The 24043-nt window shown below is 39.3% G+C and overlaps 1 protein-coding gene across 6 annotated transcripts in view; it reads right to left on the bottom strand.

Moving 5' to 3' along the window:
- Nucleotides 1–24043, bottom strand: part of LOC129724876 (RNA-binding protein fusilli) — a 193356-nt gene that overhangs the window by 38206 nt on the left and 131107 nt on the right. For 5 of the 6 annotated variants that reach the window (XM_055680146.1, XM_055680150.1, XM_055680149.1 and 2 more), the window contains exons 5-6: nucleotides 16114–16203; nucleotides 15560–15614 (exon numbers count right to left, since the gene is read on the bottom strand). In XM_055680146.1, the coding sequence (XP_055536121.1) occupies nucleotides 15560–15614; nucleotides 16114–16203 (145 nt within the window). Of the gene's footprint in view, nucleotides 1–15559; nucleotides 15615–16113; nucleotides 16204–16380; nucleotides 16723–24043 lie in introns of those variants that run through there. The other variant, XM_055680151.1, reaches the window with a different exon arrangement.

The raw sequence follows: 24043 nt of genomic DNA, 5'->3' as shown, positions 1-24043 counted from the left end.
AGTTAAAATATTGCAGCACCTCGAAAAGTTCATTTTCGACTGATTTATGTAACCCCGGGAGTTGTGGTCTTCAAGCAAAGTAGTTCAGGAGGTAAAGGTTTCCTTGTTAACCAATACTTTAATTCGGACGCCTTTTTAAAATTCAAAATGGTGACATCCGATTTTTTGGAAAACAGCTAAAAAGGCCGATAATAATCTAGAGGCCATAATTCATTATGGTTCCTGGATGCTATTCGGCCTTCTTCAACCCAGACTTTTCAACCCAGAGAAAAGAAATCGACTGCAGACCAGGCTTTTGAAAATGATCGTTTTTTCGTGACAGTAAATTTTAAACTAATTCGGCTCGCGTTGTATTGCACAGCTCCCCCTGCTCCCCACTCGTTCGCTAAACAGTCCGACATCCACTGATGACAGTACATACATGCCAAACAGGCTGTTATTTTTCATCATGTCTGCTGGTTCTTCCAAGCTGTCGCTAATGAAAGTGCGGCATCCTTCGGTACAAATCCGAGTGGGCTGTCAGGTGTTTATGATTCACGAGCGTAAAGCCGATGCTATAATGCATGCGAGGCAATGCAAAACACGTTGTTTCTCGTGTGGGATAGAGTATCTACAATAGGAAAATATATGAAACGGTTTGCTTCGTGTTCATCATGGCATCGGCCTAAGAAGAAGGAGAAACATAGGAATGCGAGTCCAATATCATCGTTGACAGCCGCAGCCGATCAGTAGGCTGTCAAACAGCGCAGACCAAACCAACAGGACATCTTGAGGATGATCTAACTAGGCAGTCGTGTCTGAACGAACATAGTAAATGCGCAAAAATAAGCCGTCGTGTGAAACACAAGACAGCTTCGTTGCCTGTGTATGCATGTGAGCTCTCATAGCTTATTCATGAGACTGTTAGAGTAAAAAAAGAGAAAAAACGTCGACATAGTGTCACACCGCAGTCTTTTTCCGAAGCCTGCTCCAGACCCCGCTATAATTCAAATGGCGAGATGGAAGAAACGAAGCTGGCAATGGATATAAAAGTGGTTGTTCTGGGCAGTCATGCAAAGCTGTCTGGATGACTTCCTCTTCCCGGAGCGGTGGAAGCAACGGAGATTGGTCGTAATCCCGAAGGTTGGGGTACTGCTGCTTGAGAGGATTATCCTCAACAGACTAACAGACGGCCAGGTAAGTAGCCAATTCGACTTCCGAAAGGGTAAGCTCACGCTGGAAGCTATTCTCTCCGTCATCAAGACGACTCCAGTGTAAGAGAAGATTTCGCTAGGTATTCGCTATTGCACAATCGTCATGCTAGTGAACCATACAAAATTTCCGAAAACCATTTTTAGAATCGAGTCCTGGTTTACAGCACGAAGGGGGGTCAGAATTGCGTCCCAATCACCGCAGGAATACCGCAAAGTTCTTACTTGGGTCCGGTGCTGTTGAATGTCATATGCGACGAAGTGTTGAAGCTAAAGTTTACATTAGGGGTTGTAATCGTCGGTTTTGGTAACGACATAATGTTGGACATAATTCGATCGAAGAAGTCGAGTTGACGTCTGCGCATTGCATATACAAGGTGGAGGACTGGATTTACACACCATAAAACGGAGGTTACGGGTATGAAAAACCGTAAATCAGAGCAACAGGCGGTAGTTACAGTCGGGTACTGCACCATTGCCTCAAAACGATCTTTGAAACTCCTGGGGATTTTGGTTGACGATAAGCTTACGTTCAAGAGCCACATCACCTCTGTCTGTAAGAAAGCCTCAACAGCTATTGCAGTACTATTTCGTATGATGTCGAATAGCTCAGTGGTTTCTTCCATACCTAGATATGGTGGAGCAGAGTGATTCAAAGCGCTAGGTACTAACAGTTATCGTGGTAAACTAAAGAGTACCTACAGGTTTATGTGCCTTAGGGTTGCGAGTGTGTTTCGTATAGTGTCATACGACGCAATCTGCGTCCTGTCCGGCATGATGCCTATCAGCATCGCCATTAAGGACGATGTAGAGTGCTTCGATCAACGTGACACGAAGGGCAAACGAGGTACGCGAAGGTCGTTCTCGATGATCAGATGGTAGCGGGAATGGTCCAATTCCGCGAAAAGTACATGGAGAAATCTTCCACCTGACACAGATCCTGTCGGGCCATGGCTGCTTCAGCAGTTTCTAAACAGGTTCAGGTACGCGCGGTCCACCATGTGTCCCGAGTGCGTAGTGTGAAGGAGACCGCTGAGCATGTCTCCTACGTATGCCCACGTTTTGCGCGTGCGAGGAGCGAAATGATGGTAGTGAGCGGGCCAGACATAACTCCGCACAACTCAATTCAGAAGACTTGACCCGGGCATCTGAAGTGCGGTCTATCATTCAAAAAATTATTGAAAAAGAGACGTTTGCTACAAACTAATCAATTGCGAAAACTCTCAAATGTAACAAATGCCAGTAATGTAACAAAGAGCCTTTTGTAGTTCTACGTCAACTTTGCGGTTGAGACGTTGCACACAACCCACACAAACTTTCCCTCTCACCGCACCACACCTCTGCTGCTGTTCAGGCGACATGATATCCTCCTGTTGCTATCCTTTCTTCCCCTAACTACCGGCTTATGGAGAGACAAACGTTACAATCGATAGTGATGGGAAATATCCAGCAAGATAACATCGTTAGTTACGAATGTCTTATTGATATTATCGATAGATTATCGATAATTTTTGCACGTGGTGCGAGGTCGCAAAAGCAAGGATAATGTCTGTTCACTTGTAAATTTTACCGAAATCTATTCGGCCAGTAGAGAATTGGGAACAATAATTGGCTATTTTGGGTAACTACTATGTGATATTTTGCAAGTGCAAGAAATAATTCGCATGCTTTGTGCCACCTGACCGCCTGCAACTTATCGATAATTATCGTTAGCGCCAAAATTAAACGATAATATCGATATGGAGCAACTATCGATATTAACGATAAATATCGATAACTTTCCCATCACTAACGATCGAATCGCTTCTCAGAGCTGATGCAGTCTAGTCATGTGTTTGTTTTCTCCCAGAAACCTATGCATCATATCATCATTTCATTATGGGTTGAGAGGATTCAAGTTTAGTCGCGGCCTGTACACTTCGTGAAGTGCACATGTGATGAATAAACGACGATTGCATCATATTCGTTTCGTTTCCATCACTGGTAGAGATGCAATCAAGTTCTTACAAAGCTTTGGAAAACTTAAATTTCTCTGCATGGAAACAGTTGCGATACGACATGCGATACGTACTCTCAACGAAAATTTTCCGCTGAATTGGTTAAACATGGAGATACAGACCCATGTAAATCATCCCACAATGTTTCGAGCGGTGAAAATTTTACTGTTGAAATCTTTAACAGTATGTCAGATTATACATAGTTATAACTAGTTAATTTATTAGCTTTGACCATCTGAGAAAAAAAAAATACTTATGTTGTCATTGAATTTTTTTTTTTTTTTGCAACGACAGCTAAAACTGCTGATAAACGTAACACAAAAAGTGTCAGGAAACTGTAGAAAAAGTTGCATGTTGAAGAAATTAGAATTTTCCGAGCTATTGTTTCAGTGACAAGAAGGTCCAGAAATCGGAGGTTCGCTTGCAGTCTCTGAATATATAGGTATGCTTCTTAGTACTAATTTTAATGTACATTAACGTCATCAATGATTCTCACGAGCATTCAAATAATGCAGACAACAGCATTTAAGTCCGACAAGTTGACTCTCAGATACGTAGTTACAAAATTATAAGTTCATTGATCTTAAGAAAACAACAAAAAAATGCGCGATTCATACAGGGCGGTCGCTAGTCGATGCGGTTCGACAGATCCCTAGTAAAGACAACATCCCCGAAAAACCCTCACGTGCCGATAGTTGAGATTATCACGATAGAATAAATTTCAATTTTTTTTTGTTACAGTATGGCAGTTTCGCTTCACAGTCTGTTGAACTGAGTGACACTAATATCCGGAGGTTACAGTCATATAATTATTATTGGAATTATTAAGCAATCAACAAGAACCCAACCAAATGTTCTGTTTTTTTGTGCCTAATTTCAGTTAATTTTAGGAAGTCATAAATTTATCACATTTTTTGATACTCAATATGCGCATTGTACAATCCGCTTCCATGCCCGAAAACGTCATAGTTAAAAACACACCATTCTTGCGTCATCATTTGCTCCTGAATAGAATTCATTGATAACCTATTGTAACAGCTGTCAAAATTGCTGTCGCATGTTTGAGTTGAAACTGGGATGTCTTGTGCTAGTGATGCTGCAGCATACTTTGTGTTGGTGTAATTAATCGATATGATCAATTCATAATTCAGGTAAAATGGGCAAGATTTTCAATAGTATACAAACCTTTAGCTAGCACTGTGATGTGTAGGGAAGGCGAATTTTACAGGTCGAAATTATTAAACAATCACTCCAATCTTATCTGCAAACTGTTAGTGTGCTAATCTCGAAACTATCCCCGAAAAATGCGGCTTATTTCTTATCACTCAAATAACAACTGTTCTAAGCAGACGAATGCCTCTCGATAATTCCCAAACCGTTGACATCCACTAGTCCACAACTCTCAGAGCCCAGCAGCAAAGCCGAATTCGTGAGCACACAGTTCGGTCGTCATTCACTCAGCAGCAGAAGCGTGCGATGCGCCTTGAAGCGCGCTACGACGTGGCACCACGCGTCCGTTCACTGTTTTAGAGCTTAAGCCAAAGCCACACGATAAGCACTTTTGGGTGTTCGCTCTCGGTTTTCTTGCACACTCGATTGCACTTGCCTCAAAACAACGCTCGTTTCTTTTGATTCATCGAAATTCCACGGTGGGTCAACAGCTTAATCGCAACAACAGCAGTATTGATAGTAGTATAATAAGTAACTGACTACAGTCGAAAACTTCGACAATTCACCGATCGGCTTGGGACCCACAAAAGCTGAATGACCGACAGGCAACCGCTGTACCGCGCGAGAACACAACTGGTAATGAGCCAACTACTATATAGAATTACTTACTCCCATATCAGCGACGAAACTGAAAAATACTGTCGCGTCTCGCAGCGTGTCTCCCTCTCTCCCTGATCGGTAATCGTTCTAGGGTATGTACTTTGGATGCAGTGCGTCGTACCGCGCGCCGTAGCAGTTGGCCGACAAGTGGAACGACCGACCGTATGGTAGCGAGCGTGTGAACATGCGTATCGGAGATCAACTCGTTTCAATTAAAAAAAAAGTAATAGAAGAATACAAAATCTATAGTTTAGAAATTTGCAAAATATTCAACATCCAAACATCCAGAGAAAATAAAAAAAAACTTGGGAGAAATCATGTACATTGCAAATACTAAAAATATTAATTGAGTGCAAATGTTTGATTTTGTGCCAAATAAACGTGAATTTGTTGGAACTGTTTTCTCATTTCTTCAAGAGAAAACAGCGGCTGAAGCGCACAGGGAATCGAAAAAAAAGTTTACGAATATGCTGCTCTAAATGAAACAACATAAAACAATATCGCACGCTTAGCCTAGGGGCTAATAGCAGTCTCGATCAACTAGATTAGTTGAGCGAATTCGTTATCGATATTGTTTTTGGCACATTTTGCATGTGTAGGATAAGTACAACGATACACCGTGCTCCAGTGCTGAGTCAAGAAAATTTCCAGCTCGAAAAGATCCTCGACTCGATCGGGAATCGAACCCGATATCACAACCGTGTGGGAGAGCTAGCCGACCGACATCGCTAACCACAGAACCACGGGGACCACACTAAAAAAATGAAAGAAATGAAACAACATGCCTTGATTGGTTTTTTCGCTTTAGAGACGGTAATTTCAATGTTGACGACTGTCCGCGTGAAAGAAAGCAAAACACCATTGAAGACGCTGAGTTGAAGGAATTGCTCGATTAGGAATCATGCCAAACGTAGGAACAGCTTACTTGTGTGTTAGACAACGAATTTTATTGAATGAAAATCATCAGCCAAGTAATTTACTAAAAAGCGTAAATAGTACTGCATGTTTGTAGTGACATTATTAACGTATATGAGTGGGTAAAATGTAACCTAGGAAAGTGTCATTCATATAGAAAGCTGAAAATAGAGGGCCAATTTTACTCCCCTGTGGAACTCCAGTACTAATATATAGAAATTGTTTCTTTATTATAAGTCATTTATCGATTTCTGTTGCTTATAGCAACAAATAAATTTGTTGTCGTTTCAATCTATTATTTTTTTCTCAATTTTTTTTTCTTCATCTAAACTTTTTTTCCTTAATTTGATTAAAATTTTCTGAGTGCAATATTATCACAACTGTGGTAGTGTTGATGACAAAAGCAATCCAATCTGGTAAGACGTTGCTTAGAACATCATAAACACGCATATTTCAATAGAGAGAGCAAAAATTAAGCGAAATCGACACCCCAAAGTATAGAGAGTAGAGGTTTTATGTTGCTCCCTTGTGACACATGACAGATGTATGAGTGCGGTTTCCATACCAAAATTCTACTAGTAATTCGACTCTAAGTAATCCACAGTCCACAGTCAAAATTCCACGGTCACCCAAACTTCCCCCGTGGGACGGTTCAACCATACAACATGCGCTATCAGCAATCGCCACGGCAGGTAAACTTAGTCGCAGTAAACTATTGACCAGACCCTTCAGAGCGAGAGCAAATTTCAAATAATTTTTGGTTTCCGCTTCCGATTGTTAATGCCATTTCGCAGAGGAGGTAGGATGGGGTATGGCTTTTGGACGATGAGGATGATTCGATTACCGGTCTAATGCTGCATGTAGTAATCCAATACCAACCGAGCATCAACTTGCTCACTTGCACTGCACACGATGAAAACAACAACAGTGGTCATTGTGTTAGGTACACTGGTACTCATGTAATAACGACATTTATAGCTTCGAACCACGAGTCTGATAACCGCTAGACCATACCAAATGAGTTCGTACGGTTGATTGTCTCGTCGTGCTTGGCAATAGGTACTTGTAATTTGAGCAGTCGGATACTGGCACCATGCGCAAACAGTGCAATAATATTGATTGAAATTTTTTTGCATTCTAGAAACCGAATTAAAATAAGTCATTGCGGAGCAACTGAGAAAAATAATTCCCATATTTACCAGTATAATAACAGATATGTATGTTGACGAAGAGTCATCAGTTCTCATCTTAAAACGACCGAACTTCAAACAGAAAATACTGTCGGAGCTTGGTGCATCGCCGATGACGAAGGCGACGCGATGCATCCAGACTGGCCCACCGCAGGCACAGTGAATAAATGTGCAAGAGCAAATATTTACCACTTCAACAATTGATGAGAACGTGAACTTGGCGAAAAATCTCGACCGTATGTTTGCCCATTTTGAATTGCGCATTGTTCAGCAGTGTGGCTTACAACATCGCTCACAAAAATCGGTGGAAAAGTGGCTGACAACTGTCAAATCAAGACGCAAGAACAGCAATTTTTCAATTCGGTTGTCGTTTAAGCTGCTGTAATCGACCGAAACACGGAAAACACCCAATCGAACCTCCTGTCGTCGCCTCCGCCGAAACTGTTGGTGCTTAACGCTTTTCTTGCGTCCGTCCAGGGTACAGCTAAGAAGCGGCGAGCGCCGCCCGGCGGTCAAAACAACGATTTACGAACTGTTTACAACTGATAACCGACCGGCAAGTGTGTACGAATGTGTGTGTTAGTGTCGACAAAGCGCCACATCACCGCCGTCCGCTGTGACGGCAACCGTACAAAGTCGAGACCATTACTGGCAGCATGTTTGCTTTGCCCCATCTACTGGCCACACGGAATCCCAAGGTGTTCCGGTACAATGTTTACATTTTTAGTTGCCCATTTACTGTAATGTAATGTTTACAACCAATGACGTCTGGTGCCTACATGTTTGAAAAAAAAGGCAACGCTTTTTTTTGGCTGATTCGCAATAATAAAATATACCTACGGCACGCCAGTGTCGCAATGATTTTGGATGGGGTTTTCAGAGGTTATAACAGAAGCAGGGTTGAACTCACTTCTGATAATGATTAGTGCACTCTTCGTATTTCAAGAAGGTTTTTTGCCTTTACAGCTTGACATCGAACGCTGCACTTGAAAAAAAAAACAACATCAACAAATGCATTGTTTTAAACTTCAGCCTACTCGAAACTCGTCAGCTGTGTGCTGGCGCTCTCGAGCTAATGACGATAATGCGCTATTTAAAAGTAGCGTGTAACCAAACAGACAGTGAGCCAGCCAACCAGCCAGCGATTCTTGGTTTCACATTAACCTCAAACTTAACTAGCGTCATCAACGAGCAACCGAACGCCAAGCAGTTATCATTAACGGGGATGATGATCATCATCATCGTATGGAAATAATCCAACCGAAGTAGATGGGCACGGGTGTGGTCACAGCCGTACGTAGGGTTTTTGATTAGGGGGAGAGGGTTTTGATTATTGAAATAATTGAACTTAATTATAATTGAACTACTTTCTACTTTCATCGGCGCACTGGACAGTTGTACAAAAACTTACCAATATGAGGTCTTTATCTTATCATATTGGGGTGGTAAATTACCGGTAATACAAATGCGGGTTCGAGCCTCGTTTGGATGAGTAATTTTTTTCTTAATCCAAGTCACACCTTCTGTGACTCGTTCATTTTACGCAAATTTGATGTTTCCGTAAAAAATACGTCCTTTTCATTTGTTTATCGTTCTTTTTGAAGCAAACGATTCTTCACTATGTTTTTTTTAAATTATCGAAAGCGATAATGAATTAGTTTGGACTGCTGATTAAATATCACTCAAGCGATTTTAACATAGAATTCATAGAATTCATAGAAGTCTCACGGCAACATATATAAGGGTATAAATTGAAAAACCAACATCGAGAGCGTCTTGAAAGTTGTCCACTTTCAAATGCTTAAAAATCAATCAATTTCCAACGAATTCCTTGCATTCTTACAGCAGTCGATTGGATAATTAGTTATGCGTCTACTTAAAAGCGGAAAATTGAGATTTTTTATATTAACTAATTCTAACTACTAACTTATTCGACTAATCAAAGCTGAAACAATGCTTTGTTACCCAGCACAGCCGACGCTGAAGTATACAAAGGATTTGACCTTACAATTTATTTGTTGTTGTTATCGATATTGTTTTTATACTCGCTCTAGTTCAGAAAGACCGCAAGTTTAAGGGGTAATATTCACCAAAAAAAAATTTTCTTGTCATTTTTTTTATTGGCTTGAATCATGCTAAAACTTTCCTAGAATCAAAATCTACATCACCTAAGTACTGATCTCAACTCAAAATTCGTTTAAACCAATTTTTACCGAACAACTTTTATGCTTCAAAATAACATTTTTCGTTTATTTTGGCGATGCGATGGCGATGTTTTTTTTAATTTCGATGCTTTTTAAACTATTAGAAGTTACCTATGATCGATATCGTGTTTCAAATTTGAAGTATAGAGGTCGCTGCATCAAGTTTCGAACGTTACAGCGTCTCTGCAGCACGTGTTTACTCACAATTTTCCTTTGTTTGGTCGGTCAGCCGTTCTCGTTGTGTACGTTCTTTGTTTGAGTTTTTCTATACTTTTTAACTGTGAGTCATATTCAAAAGTACTTAAATATGACTGACAAGTTTGAGTTTTGCGTGGGATCGGACGCCAACGCTGAGCATCGCATGTCTGATATCGCGAAAGGGGCTAGGCGCACCATTACATCAGATAACAAAAAGGAAGAAGAGGCAAATAAAGCCTTCCGACAACTTTACGGCGCAGGGATAGCTGACTGAAGGTAAAAAAATTAGGGACTTTATTATTGCGATTCTCAAGATTTATAGCATTTTGAAACTTTAAACGCGTTTTTCTCAAAACCATGTTTTCAAAATCGACGAGTAGTAGAACTGAAAAAGTTTACACCCGATTGACTTGAAATTTCAACTGTAGCTTCTTCATTAGATTATCTAGTGAAGTACACACGATTTTAGCGATTGATTAACAACAACAAAAGTTATTAACAATTAAAGTCGATTTTTTTTGTCGAAAATGAATTTTTTTGTTCAAACCGTTGCCATTTCGCGGAGAAAAATTCTTAAAATATAATCATGTGTACTTCACTAGCGACACTTATGCAGACAATGAAAAAATTTTTGTTATGGTTATAGGTGGCGTTGGGCGTGATTTCTACTGCTCGCCGCGGAAGAACTTTTAAAAAAGCGGTTTACGGCAATCGCCGCACAGCCGCCATTTTGTAAAAAAAAGTAGCAATACATTTTTTTCTATTCTCCAAGAGTTGCTTAATCCAACGATATAAAGGGTGATTTTTTTGCTATTTGGGTTTTCGTGTATTCAGATTTGACAGTTCACGCGGGAATTCTGACAGCTGTCAAAGTCTAATATACTCAGTTTGGTTTGCCATTTCACCATGAACAGACTTACGTCTGAACAACGCTTACAAATAATCGAATTTTATTACCAAAATTCGTCCTCTGTGAAAAATGTTTTTCGCGCATTACGACCATTTTATGGTCGTCATAATCGACCTACTGAGCAAGCTATTCAAGCTATTGTGACGAAATTTCAAACCAGTTTTACTCTGTTGGTAATAAACCCACCAACAGCAACAGCAAACCATACATAAACACATAAACCCACCAACAGCAAGACGGAGCAACGTGCAACACATCGCGCGAATCAATGGACATATTGCGGAATGAGTTCGGTGAGCAATTCATCTCACGAAATGGACCGGTGAATTGGCCGCCTAGATCATGCGATTTAACACCGCTAGATTATGTTTTGTGGAGCTACGTTAAGTCTCTCGTCTATGCGGATAAGTCAACAACAATTCCAGCCTTGGAAACCAGCATTACACGCGTTGTTCGCGAAATACCAGCCGAAATGCTCGAAAAAGTGACCCAAAATTGGACTTTTTGTATGGAGCATTTAAAACGTAGCCGTGGTCAACATTTGAATGAAATAATCTTTAAAAAGTAAATGGCATAAACTAATTTATCGGCTCAAATAAATATTTCATACAGTTTTGTAATTTTTATGCGTTTTTTTTAAGAAAAACCAAATTCTTAAAAAATCACCCTTTATTATTTATATACCTTATATCTCAAATATCCTTTCAAAAAAATCATGGAAAAAGCCTTGTATTTTTGAGCATTTGGTGGATATTACCCCTTAACTCTCAGTAGTCACGTATGATAGCTAGCATGCAGAAATTTAGTCTTCAAAAGGTACAGATAATTTTATGAAATGTTATGAAAACAGAGTTGAAAAATGACAAAAATAATTAATGCAACAACAAAAATTTTCTTCATTGTATAAACGATTACTCCAGCAAGAGCATGGTCAACTCTCACGGGGTACTGGTTCAACCTGTAGCCAGCAGAGCAGCAGGTGATTTTATCACAGCAGGGCTAAGCAAGGTACACAGCAGACGGACCAACCGGCGGACCGCACAACTGCACAGAATTGTTAAACATGTCCCGACATTTTATTAATATTGTCCGTATTTGTCGCGTCGCGTTTGCTTTCAGCCATTCGGCCACTGTTAGTAGCTCTTGGTGTATCGGTGACGTTTTTGTATGATCGTTATGTCTTGTTTGCTTGCTTGCAATGTAAGCTGAACGGAGAATAATAAGAAAACTAGAATCATCCCGTGACATCGGTAAATAGTAAACTGAAATGATGCCAAATCAAACAAGCTCGTCACTAATTGGGGAAATACAAAAACCATAATTGAAGAAGTTAATATATATTTTTTTCTGTCACTTATCAAACATCTAGGTTTGATAACGCTACGCAAAAAGTGTGTGATTGAGCTCTTGCTATTCTTTATGTTCATTTCTCAACCTTCCTACTCCTTAAGCATAGTTTACAGTTCCAAGCGAAGTGAAAAATTTTAAAGTGAAAAAGCGTAAATTTTCGCTAGCGAAACCTGTCATGAAAACCCGGTTGTGGAACACACAGGTATTTCACCGGCCAGCAGTTTACAATTCATGCGAAGCGAAATTCACGAGTTTACACTTCAAGCGAAGTGAAAATTGGCCGAAACTGACAGGATATGAACGCGCTGAAATGTCAAGATTTCGCTACCTACTCTTTTTTTCACGAGTGTGTGCATGCGTAAAAAAAGCAAGCCAAAGTGAAAAAGATGCGATCCACAACCTTTGATTTCGCTGGATCGAGTTTGTTTACAGTTCTAAGCGAAGTGAAATATCGATAACTAGCGTTTTTCACGTGCGTGAAAAAATAAACATTTTGTATGAGATTTGCACTTCGCTTGGAACTCTAAACAGGGCTTTAGTTTGCAATTTTTTGTTCTGCTTATTAGACACGCCTACTTGAAGTTTAACTCTCAGTATTCAAGTATGAAAGTTGGCATGCAGAAATTTAGTCTCCATCATATAACCGATTACTGCAGCGAAGGATGGTTAACTCTTATTGGGTACTGGCTCGTCTCGCAGCCAGCGCAGCAGGGCTAAGCAGACGACTCATTCGATCGTATTCGCATCGCATTCTGTACGGATTTGTCACGTTCACTTCCAGCCATTAGGCCACTGGTAATAGTTGTGCGTTTGTCGGTAACGTGAGTATATGATTGTTATGTCGGTGCAGCAATCAAAAATTTTTTACTTCCCTTGCCCTAGCTCACCATTTTGACGTAGAATTACGTCTTGCGGCAACATGAAAGTATTCTTCAAGGTTACCAATCAATAAATAAAAAAAGAGAGTCGAAGGAGAATTATCACTGGAATTTAGGCGTCGTACACAAATTACGTAATGCATGAAGGACTGGAGGGGGGTAGAGACTGCGTTAATTATCGCTACATCGGAGGAGGGAGGATTTAGTTGACACAGTTACGTAACTCGGTGTTTGCTCAAAATTGAATAATTGGAGGGGGTCAGGTTTTTCAGCGTTACATAATTTTAGGGGGGGGGGAGTCATATCGAACGTTACTTATTGTTTAATAAGAGGAGGGAGAAAGGCGGCCTGAAATCATGATTTTTAGCATTGCATAATTTGTGTACGACACCTTACTGCTACACACCATTAGATTGATTAACCTCAATCGAGTGTATTGTACGTTAACCTTGCGGTCGTGTCGGTTTTCGTAGCCATCCTTGGCCACGAAAGCCGTACACATCCGTATAGGCTAGCAGAAAGACACTAACTGGCAAAATTCGCATGATACGATTGTGATTTTATTCTTTTCGCATTGCAAGGTTGCATTAGTTATTGTGAAGTTGATGCAAAATTTTCGACAACGCTTTGGCGTACTCTCCACTCCAGGTTCCGGAGGTTTTTGAAGTCCAGCAGTTCGTCCCTAGCCTTTTTTAATGCAGCAAAATAGTTTTACTTATTCGTAGCGTCAGGTTTGTTCACCTTGTTGTCCAATACCGCCCATAAATTCCTTGCTATTGCTATATCCTTCTGGCAATATCCTTATTGCCTTTCCGGAAGGTGTAGTTGTCCTCCAGCCCAACTTTCAGTATGAATTTTTTTAGGTTCTCGCACAAAATATCGATGTATTCAACGGCAGTCATAATACCGTTGACAAGTGTTAAGTTTCCCATCCCAGCCCACAAGAAACAGCCCCACACACCGTGATGCCCTCGTCGCTCTTTAACCACACTCGGAGTCGCTTTTTCTTGTTATGACCAAATAACGCGCTTCCAGAACTCCAATTGCTTGCTGGCGTGGTTCCTCACAAACTGAAGTCGTTTTTATTTGTAGGTGTTGCTGATCATTGGAGGAGTAGCTCTTCAAATCCCACTTCATTAAGTGTCATCGAATGGTGTGATTAGAAAAAACCAGATCTACTCAATATACAATGGTCCAAAAAACATCCTCCCGTGAATCCAACGAAGATTTCACTACTATGCAACAATAAATACTAAACTCCATTATTTCCTCGAATCTAAAGTTTCGCTAGATTTACCGGAAAGTGTTTTTTGACCGTGATAAAATCGAAATTCCACTGTATTATAAAGAAAAAATTTGCTCTACAAAGTTGTTACATATGATAAAGCGCATATTGAAAAGATACCAAAAAAATAGGGTAACCCAAATTTTCGATGAAATTGAGCATCTAAAATTTTTATTTTTGTAGATAGAAGAAAAAATTGTTCAAAAATGTTATAGCTCCGTTAATTATAAGCACATAACTTTGTAAAAAAAATTCTCTGTCTTTGAAAATTACCGATTCAGATTGAAAAAACACAGTTTTCGCTCTATTGTTTTTTTCTTTCAATGTTCTCTAGAATATTACTATCGAACTCTAGATCCTCCTAGATTTCCTCGTATATTTGCTTTCTGGACCATTATGGAATGGTCATTCGTGGATTTTTCTTTACTTCCCGCATTATTGGCGTGTCCGTTCTTGCATAAGTCTTACGTTTCAGTCGATCGGCCACGCTGCCGAGGGTCTGATGCTTCCGAATGACTAACCACACCACGGCTTACCCCATATTTCTAAGCAATGTTTCGTTGAGATTCCTTACACTTGAAGTCACGCACAATCAAATCTCGGACCTGTGTTGATATTAGCCTTCTACCCATTTTCCGGGAGCTTCCGCAACGTCAAAAGCCCGTCACTACACACGAAAGTTGACTAAGCAGCTGCGAAAATTATGTTTGTGTCCGATATAAATAACTTGTTGTCAAACCAGAGGGGTGCACGGTAAAACAAATTTACGCAAGTTTTTTTTTATGCCATACCCTAGAAGTACCCATTTAGGAATAAAAATCATTTTTTGTTATTTCTGAAAAAATAGGTTCCCAAATTTCTAACAGAAATTACACCTGCAAGCGCTTTCATAAATTCTGAAATGCTGTACCAGTTTCTGCTGGCTTTTGATCTCAAATCTCTCATAAAAACCGTTCTTTTTTTTACTTTCGCTTCTGCGAAAAGGTTGGAACTCCAACCACCACCAGTTGTAAGGTAACATGACCACGAAAAAAGTCCAAATGAAAATAAAATTATGTCCACCTTCCAGCATGACGCTAAACGTTAGATGATGACAGTCATCAACTTTACGTGTGGAGATACTTCGCATTGTCGACAATCCCCCCTAAAAAATATTAGTACCGCTCGCTGCCAACGGATAGGGTCACGATAATGGCGCTCGGTCCGATCGAATGAGAAACCTTAACGAGTCTTGTTCCAAACGAGCTGATGTGTGTTTGACTGTAGATGAGGAAAACTAGTGACCAGCGGGAGCGAAACTTTCAACTAAAACTCGAAAAACGACACTGTACTTAGTGGACGATCGCACTACCAGGGCAGCGCGGGGGAGGAAAATGTGTTTTCACTTATATCGTCGTTAAGTGTCAAACCGTCCCACATGATTGCCTGTTGCATGATTCACCTAAGCAGGCGGCATCAAAACTCGAGGGTTCAAGCTGTGCATATGAAGATGGTTGTTTAATGTGAAAACAATATGCGATTTTCAACCGCAGCCAAAGAAAAGTTATGCAAACAAACGCTAGCTGTACGGGTGGAAATTTGAAACAGAAACTGATCGCCAAGCAATACTCACCATATTCCAGGTTCTAAACTTAAATTTATTACTTCGTTTGCCTCGAATTTATGACCTGAAATGGAAAGAGGATAAAAAAAAAACAGTAATTACTTCGGTGGCGATATACGGACTGGACAAGTGTGAGCCAAATGCATTTCAGTCGTGTGAGTTCGTAATCTGGTTACCCATCGGACCAAAACATGGCCACATTGTACTGATGGACAAGTTTTAGAATAAATGTTCGCTTAGAGATCACATTTCAAGCCCACCCTCATCCATCTCACTAGGTCATCTGCGAATAAATGGTTTTAATTTCAAGGCATAACCTAAACATTTGATTAGCAAGGTAATAAAGATGTTTTGAGTTTCAGGATTAAAAATATTGGTTGTTCTTATTAAATGTAATCCACTTTATTTATAGCAACTTGGTTCAATACCATAAGAAAGTATTTGTGATTTTGTTTAAATCCCTGGGACTATAAAATATATGAACAGGATTTCTCTTGGGATTTTCCCCATCAAACCAAAAGAACTCAGACGCAAGCAAAATCGCAAATAACAAATCGACTTACCTAATGATATCATATGCTGGATTATTGTGACCATATCACTGGCTTCTTTAGTGTAGAATCCACTCTCGGGATTTGTCGTAAGTTCATTTTCTAAAAAATAAAGAAAAAAAATGGCTTAGAAAAATGAAATGGAAACGGCAATGATTGTCAATAATTACTACATGTTTAAAGGTTCATCTTGATTGGCGCAAACTTCACCAAAACACTCAAAAATCCAACCAATCGATAACTTAATCTAACTCCGTCAGCAATCAACTCATCACATACCGATGACACTCGAACGCATACGAAGCGAACGATCCGAAGTGAGAGAGCAAACATTAAACGCACGCACGATCATAAACAATCCCTGCTTCGCTCACTCCGACCCTGAATGCCTGATTCTGATCGTTTTAGCCCAACTCCGTCGTTTGTTTATTTGTCTGTCTGTTTGCACTTTTCAAAAATCGAGTGGAAAACTTAATGCGTTCACATCAGCATATCAATCTCCATTAAACTGCATTCTGCATCGACCGCGAGACAGATTGATGGGAATTCCGGAAACGACCACACTAAAAACAAATCTTCGACGGATCAACAATCGTTCAATTACGATGATCTAAGACTTCCAACTGCCACCGCACTTGAATCTCAGTGTGGGTGTTGTGGGAAAACGTAGCAGTCAGAATCTGCAGCGGGAATTCCTAGGCAGTTCATGATCATGATTGATGGGTTTAATGGTTTGACATCTGGTAAACTACTCAAGTAAAAACAGCCGTCCAATGTTTTTCCAAATCGAGCTACTCGAAAGCCACAAGTGGGTCTCCAATATTCCAACCACAACCACTTCAACTAGAGTGAGAGAAATGCGATCACACAGTGATTTAAAAATCACGCTCATCCACTAAACACTGTATTGGACTGTGCGGTATTATTGAAAAAAATAGCAAACTACAAAATTTGCATATCTATAAACTCAAGAAAATTTTTTGGAATCAAAAAAGCAAATCGAATCTTGTGTCTGTAAGTCATGTTGGGTCCGATAGACCCAACATTCGACCCTAGACCCTTGCTGGTGCCAGTGCTTCGTACGCAACCAGTTCTGCTGAACGAGAACACTTGAACCTGTCGATACGGCTTCATATGTGAGTGTTTGCTCGAACCGTATTATCCCCACATTAAAAAGAATTATCCGCGCCCTGGCACTAATTAGTATGGTAACCAACCATTATTTGCAGATCTGCCGTATCCGGTTAAACTGGATGACTTGAAGAATATTACAGCAGGTACTGTAGACTGTCAACTGCGTTGAATCGAAAAGTAGAGAATCCATCCTGGGGAATCGTGATTAGCAACGTCAGTGGCCAATCGCTAGCAATATGATTGATATTATTCATGATGCGACAAAAATCGTAACAAGATAACGTTCGATGATTGTTTACAGAAAAGAATCAACGCAATCTTGCCACTTGTTCCGCCTAAGCTGGTGAATTTATCACCAGCCGATCGAGGCGAGCAGCCGACCGACCGGTTCCTTGCTGACAACCTGCCTCGTCGGTAGGTACTCAGCACCGGGACATGGAGTAGGATGGAATCGCAACGGGTTCTGCCACCACAGCACACATTAGGGCAGACGTTACGGCGACTTGGGGGAAACTGCTACTGCGCACGTGTGCGCTTTTGCGATAACAAAATCTACTGGAGCTGTATTATTCTGAAACATAATAACATGCGCTCCTGCTTGTGTTTGTGAAGCTCAATGAGTCTACCGGACGGGAAACCTCACCGTCCTTGCTGCGGCTAGTAGTGGAACTAGAATCGGAATTATGTCAGCTTAGTTTTCAACCTTTTATAGAAATGATCTCGAAAAATAGTTGACCCTTCTACCTTTTATTAAAGGGCAACATGATGTTTAGGATTTTACATCGCATTGAAAATTTTGATATTACGCCATTCTACTGTTTGCTAGCAAGTTTTGCCAAATTTCGTCTAATCTAATCTGGCTTGATTGAGATTCAACCGATTGTTTAATTACTCATTCAGTCTTCCAAGCATCCGGGAAGTTTCATAAATTTATTTAAACGCAAGTGTTAAGGAGCTTATCTTCTGAAAAAAAATGCAACGTTCATGATTACGATTACAGCTCTCAGATGGTGTAGTACCATCAGTTAATAGGACAATTCGGTGATTAGGTAGAGGAAAAAAGTTTACAGCTCGACAGTTATGTTATGATTCGACAGTTATGAAACACAATTTGTTTTCAAATTGTTGGTGGGCAGTGTTTCTGCTCATCCCTAACTGGCGACGCTTTTGGTTGTAGGACTACATCTTACCCTGAGGGTATAGGTTCAAATATATCTTGAAACTATGATTTTTTGTAATATTTCCCGGGTGTCCATTCCGCATTCATTATTAGCAATATCACTATTGAGAGTGAGCGGTTTACTTGTACGTATGATTTTACCCTTCCTGTTTACTCTTACTGCTCTATTATACCAAGCCTCGTTCTTCCTGCCAATATTATCGCCAACAGACTTGTCCTTTCGTCTCAGAGCAACAGCACCGTGTAGAAGACTATCTTTCACTGCAAAAACAACTGCTCTCACACTGGTGAGCAAAGCGATGCACTTGCTTGAAGAGATCAGCTAATCGTGTGTATCTGAGGACCATGCAAAAAACATCGCGGCGGAAGAGAAATAACAAACTGATGTGAGTTGTCTTACATGAGAGGACATTACGTTCAATAGCTACACAACAAAGTTTACTGCAATGCAATGCTATTACTGTGTGTCTTTTAAGCATATATCAAATGAGGATAGCATCCAGGTAGCAAAGCAAATTGCGTTGTTTGTTTTGCATTTTGAAACTGAAAAAAAAATCAAATCCAGCCGCCCGACACGCAACGCATGTCTGCTCTTTGAATGCTAGCGAATTCATCTCAGCAGTACACACCGCGGCGAACTTCTATAAATTCTCCCTAGGGTGATTCACCACTCTTGTTTCGCTCAGCTGTGGTGTAAGTAGCAAGTGGGGGAGCTCCGTAGCCGCAAGGTTACAGAGTCCGCTTTGGTAAGCAAGCGGGTGGTCGTGGGTTCGAATCTTGGTAGAATCGGGCCATTTGGTTGTCAAATGATTTCAGCATGGGGAGCCTGACCCCACCATATACCCTTTCTTCAATCTGAATTCTACAGTACCCCTGTTGACTTTCCTTCTGACAAAAATTAGTTCCTATTATAATAAAACTGGTATGAGTAACGTATGAAAGTTCTCTCCAGGGAATTGTAATTAGGCGATATTGTTGAAATGGACAGAGGCTCGGTATAGTAGAGCAGTAAGTTTGAAACAGGAAGGTAAAACTTACACACAAGCACGGATATGAATGATAAGCGTATCACTACTTCAATAGTGATACTGCTAATAATATGAAGTGCGGAGTTTAGAAAACACCTGGACAATAGCACAATAGATCTAATCTCTGGTCGCAGTGATGAGTGGTCCACACAGGAAAAGAATATAGCAAGTAAGTTAGTTTTTTTTTCGGAGCATGAGAAACACAGCACAAAAGCGAAAGAAAAGTGCAGTGCAAAAATTGCTACACGCAGCGCTTATACTGGACAAGACGGTGAATATTTACACTGCTCTTCTCACTTATTGAGGAAAATACCAAGCCTGATCGCCAATCATAATTTCCTGGAGGGGTTGTCTAACTCCCTGGCCAAATTTATTTGAAGAAAAACTTATTTTTGTGTAGAAAAAGAAATCGTTATGTATTGCACAATTCCATGATGAAATTCATGATTTCGCATCCAGACGGGACTTGAACCCGCCATATCCTTGTTCCATTGGATTATAAATAAAAATACCATCCAAGTGAAGCAATGATTCGATAGGTGTTACAGAATATTACCCCAGCCAATTCAAATCGTAAAGTGAAATAGTGAGAGCTAGTTAAAGCACCATAAAATTAAGATTCGGCGATTCGTGACTGTAAATAATCCATCGATCCACTGCAACACTTCTGAGTCAAATCGGCAGTCGGCAGAGCGGTTTTTGACTGGTGATAGACATCCGAAACTCCCAAAAACATAACAATCTATCGGTAAAATGTTGATCAGTATTTCACAGGACATAATATTCATTGACTATCCTGAACATGTTAAAACGATCAATGAAAAATATTATTGTTTACGATTGGATCGATTTGACGTTGAAATGAAAGAGAATCGGTTACATATGGCGATGAAAAAAGTGCTCTATCACCAAGACAACACTTCTGCACATTCTGCTTGCGATATGACTGATACATTGAAGGAATTACGCTACAAATCCCCGCCTTTCGTATTCGCTAGATTAAGTCCCGAGGTACTGTTTCCTGTTTCCTAGTTGAAGATGAGGCTCTCCGGCAAGCGATTCCACTCGAATTAAGAGGTACCATGGAACGGGGTGAAATTGATCAATTTTTATAACAATTTCCAATTCACTAGCTTCATGTACATTTTTTTCCGAAATAGTATAATTTTAAAACAAGAACTGGTATGTGCTCCAGTAAACCTCTATGGCTAGTGGTGAAATTTCTATCGTCTTTTTCATGATAAATAAAAATAAATTTGATAATTCTATAAGGTACTATGAGGTAAATTGGGGTGAAATTGATCACCATTGAAATCCATACATTCTTTTGGCAATGTGTTTTTTTTCGATATGCTCAAGATAAATGATGATTTCTGTACTGAAAAAAAAATCATTTACAGCTAGTTTGGAAACAAAAATAACGATATTTCAGGTTAAAATTTGTTTATTTTGGTTCACGAGCTGCTTGTTGCTAAATTTGCTCTTATTTGATCGACCGTTAGACCGATTTCAATTCGGTTTGTTGCAAAAGCTCAAAAACTAGCTCAGAAATTAAAATCTTTGTGGTTTCCTGCGAATTAAACAGTATTTCTTTAATGGTATGGAATGATCATTGTTGAAAATAACATTTTTTGAGCTTTTATCAAACTTTACTCACTTCTCAAAATTTAACGTAATTAACCCTCAACTAAGATTACTTTAAGTAAATTCAATACTTTTTTTGTTATTTGGAAGCTGGTTTGATCAAATTTGATTTAGTTTTTGACTGAGTAAGAATTTTTTCAAAATATGAAAAATTGCACCGGGCATGCAAGGGTTAACTTTGACAGATATGTGAATCATGCAACGTTGCAAAAAACAATTTTATGAAAATATAATTCAAAGCTCAAGTCCTTCTAATGTATGGCAAAAGCTCAATGAAATCTTTGGTCGTTCTAAATCTTGTGAACAATTCAAGCTGAAAATTGATGGCAGGAACCTAGACACAAATCATGAAGTTGCCGAAGCGTTCAATCATTATTTCTATACTATAGAGAATAATTTGGCCAGCAAAATTCCGAATAATAACTTTGACTGTCTAAAATCTGTTAAATGCGTTAGAAATTCTATATTTTTGAGACCCGCTAGTGTTGGTGAAGTCTGTATCCTAATAAGCAGACTTGATAGTAAGAAGAGTAAAGAGCATGATAATATTCCCGTTGATTTGTTGAAAAGACACGTTAGCCGGTTTTCCGAGATTATTGCAAATCTCTTTAATAAAATAATAGCAACCGGAAATTATCCGAATGTATTAAAAATTGCTAAAGTCTCACCTGTTTTTAAATCTGGTGATAGATGTGATCCTTCCAACTATCGACCAATTTCGACATTATCTGCCCTAAATAAAATTATAGAAAAACTTTTAACCTGCCGTCTTGTGAGTTTTTTGTCGGCTATTGATGTTATGTACAAATTTCAGTACGGCTTTCGGGAAGGCTGTGGTACATCGACTGCTATTACCGAACTTGTTGATGAATTGATCTGCGAAGTTGATCAAAAGAAAATCGTGGGTGGCTTATTCATCTATCTCAAGAAGGCTTTTGATACTCTAAGCCATGGTATACTGCTTAGGAAGCTTGATCGCTATGGGGTAAGAGGAGTTGCCAACGACTTAATCAAAAGTTACTTATAAAATCGACAACAATTTGTAATAATTGAAGGTGTGCGTAGTAGTTTACGCCCGATTGATATAGGAGTACCTCAAGGGAGCAATATCGGTCCTTTATTATTCTTAGTTTTTATCAACGACTTCGGTAACCTAAAGCTTCATGGAACATCAAAGCTTTTTGCAGATGATACAGCATTGTTTTATCCCAGTTCTAGTGTTCAAACGGTTGTTACTCACATGGAATCCGATTTATGCACTCTAATTGAATATTTTGATGGCAATTACCTCTCTCTGAACCTCACGAAAACAAAGTATATGATATTCCATTCGCTGCGCAAAAAAATTCCTCAACATCCCGATCCATGTGTGAGAAATTTGTTCATCGAAAAAGTGTCTTCTCTCAAATATTTAGGGCTTCACTTAGATTCCTGTCTTTCATGGGGAATTCATCTTGGAAAAGTGTCATGTAAAATTTCCACTCTATGTGGCCTTATGAAAAGGGTACGACGTTTCGTGCCTATTAAAGCATTATTAAACTTTTACTATGCATGCATTCATTCTATTATCCACTGCAATTCCTAATTATTGTTTGGGGTCATGCTGCTAAATCAAAACTTAAAAAAATTCAAACACTTCAGAACAGGTGTGTAAAAGTAATTTTCAATTTGCCTCACTTGTACCCAACTGAATGACTCTACACAAACCTAAACCATAGAATAATTCCTATTTTAGGACTACGTGATTCTCAAACAATTATTTTTGTCCACAACACATTACACAAACAAAATTTTCATCACAACATAACTTTCACAGCTAGGATTAACCGTCAAAACACCAGAATCATCCAGAATGCATCTGAACTCTTGAGAAGTAGAGCTAGCACGAACTTGGGTTCAACACGCATCATGTGTTATGGCCCGTTAAAGTACAATTTGCTGCCTTACGAACTAAAACTAATAACTAATACCATCCTGTTTAAAATCAAACTGAAGCAACATTTAATAAGAAATGTAAACGAATTTATATTTTAGTTGCGCCAACCTTTTTGTAAATGTAGGTTTTTCTGGCTCCTGCTGGTTTTTTCCTGCATTTCTAACTGTTAACTTGTTTAGTTTGTCCTTATCATTGTAGCCGTAACGTTTATCACTACATCTTAAATTTTTGTGTTATAGTATGTGATTCCCTTCAAAGGAACTTAGTTCCACTGGGATATCACCTAGTTGTTTGCTTATAGTTAATTTCTCCGCGTATTGTTTTTCTTTTTGCTATTAGTCAGTGTCCACTACCAGGGGGCTCCTGTGTGAGCTCTTTGGTGTGGGGGTCAGTGGAGGATATTAAAAAAAAAAAAAAAAATAAAAAAAAATAAAAAAAACATTGCCTAGTGTTGTAAGAGCAATATCTTTTGATTAGTATTTTTTATCACGAATTTTCCGGTGATCAATTTCACCCCATTCCACGGTAAAGTTGAAAATAATATATTAATAACAATTATTGAACAGAAGAAAATTATACAATTTTTGTGAATATCACCTACTTGGGGATGACACGCATGATAATTGATGTTACCCCTTTAAAGGTTATACGTATGAAAATATTCTCAAATTCACTTGAGCAGATCGGATGAAATTTTACCGAGGAAAAAAAATAGAAAAAAATATCTCTAATAAAAATCTGTGCTAGTTACGACGATTGATTTTATCATACTCTTCAAAGTAATGATGAAGTAAACGTGATTTTGCGTCTATTGGAGTGACACCAAGATTTATTCGTGATTTCAAAGATAGTTTTGAGTATTTTGAGTTATATTCAGTCAAGCAGTCCTTAATTACAACATTAATATGAGAAATGTAACGATTCGAAGCCGCCCAAAGCCAATTCCAACACTTCCGCAGCAAGGTACATTGCTGTCGCCAGATCAATAGGTACTCCTGTGCAAACCTGCATAATTTACGG

This window comes from Wyeomyia smithii, chromosome 2 (genome assembly GCF_029784165.1).
Source record: "Wyeomyia smithii strain HCP4-BCI-WySm-NY-G18 chromosome 2, ASM2978416v1, whole genome shotgun sequence".
Taxonomy (NCBI): Eukaryota; Metazoa; Arthropoda; class Insecta; order Diptera; family Culicidae; genus Wyeomyia; species Wyeomyia smithii.
This window is presented reverse-complemented; position numbering and strand designations above follow the sequence as displayed.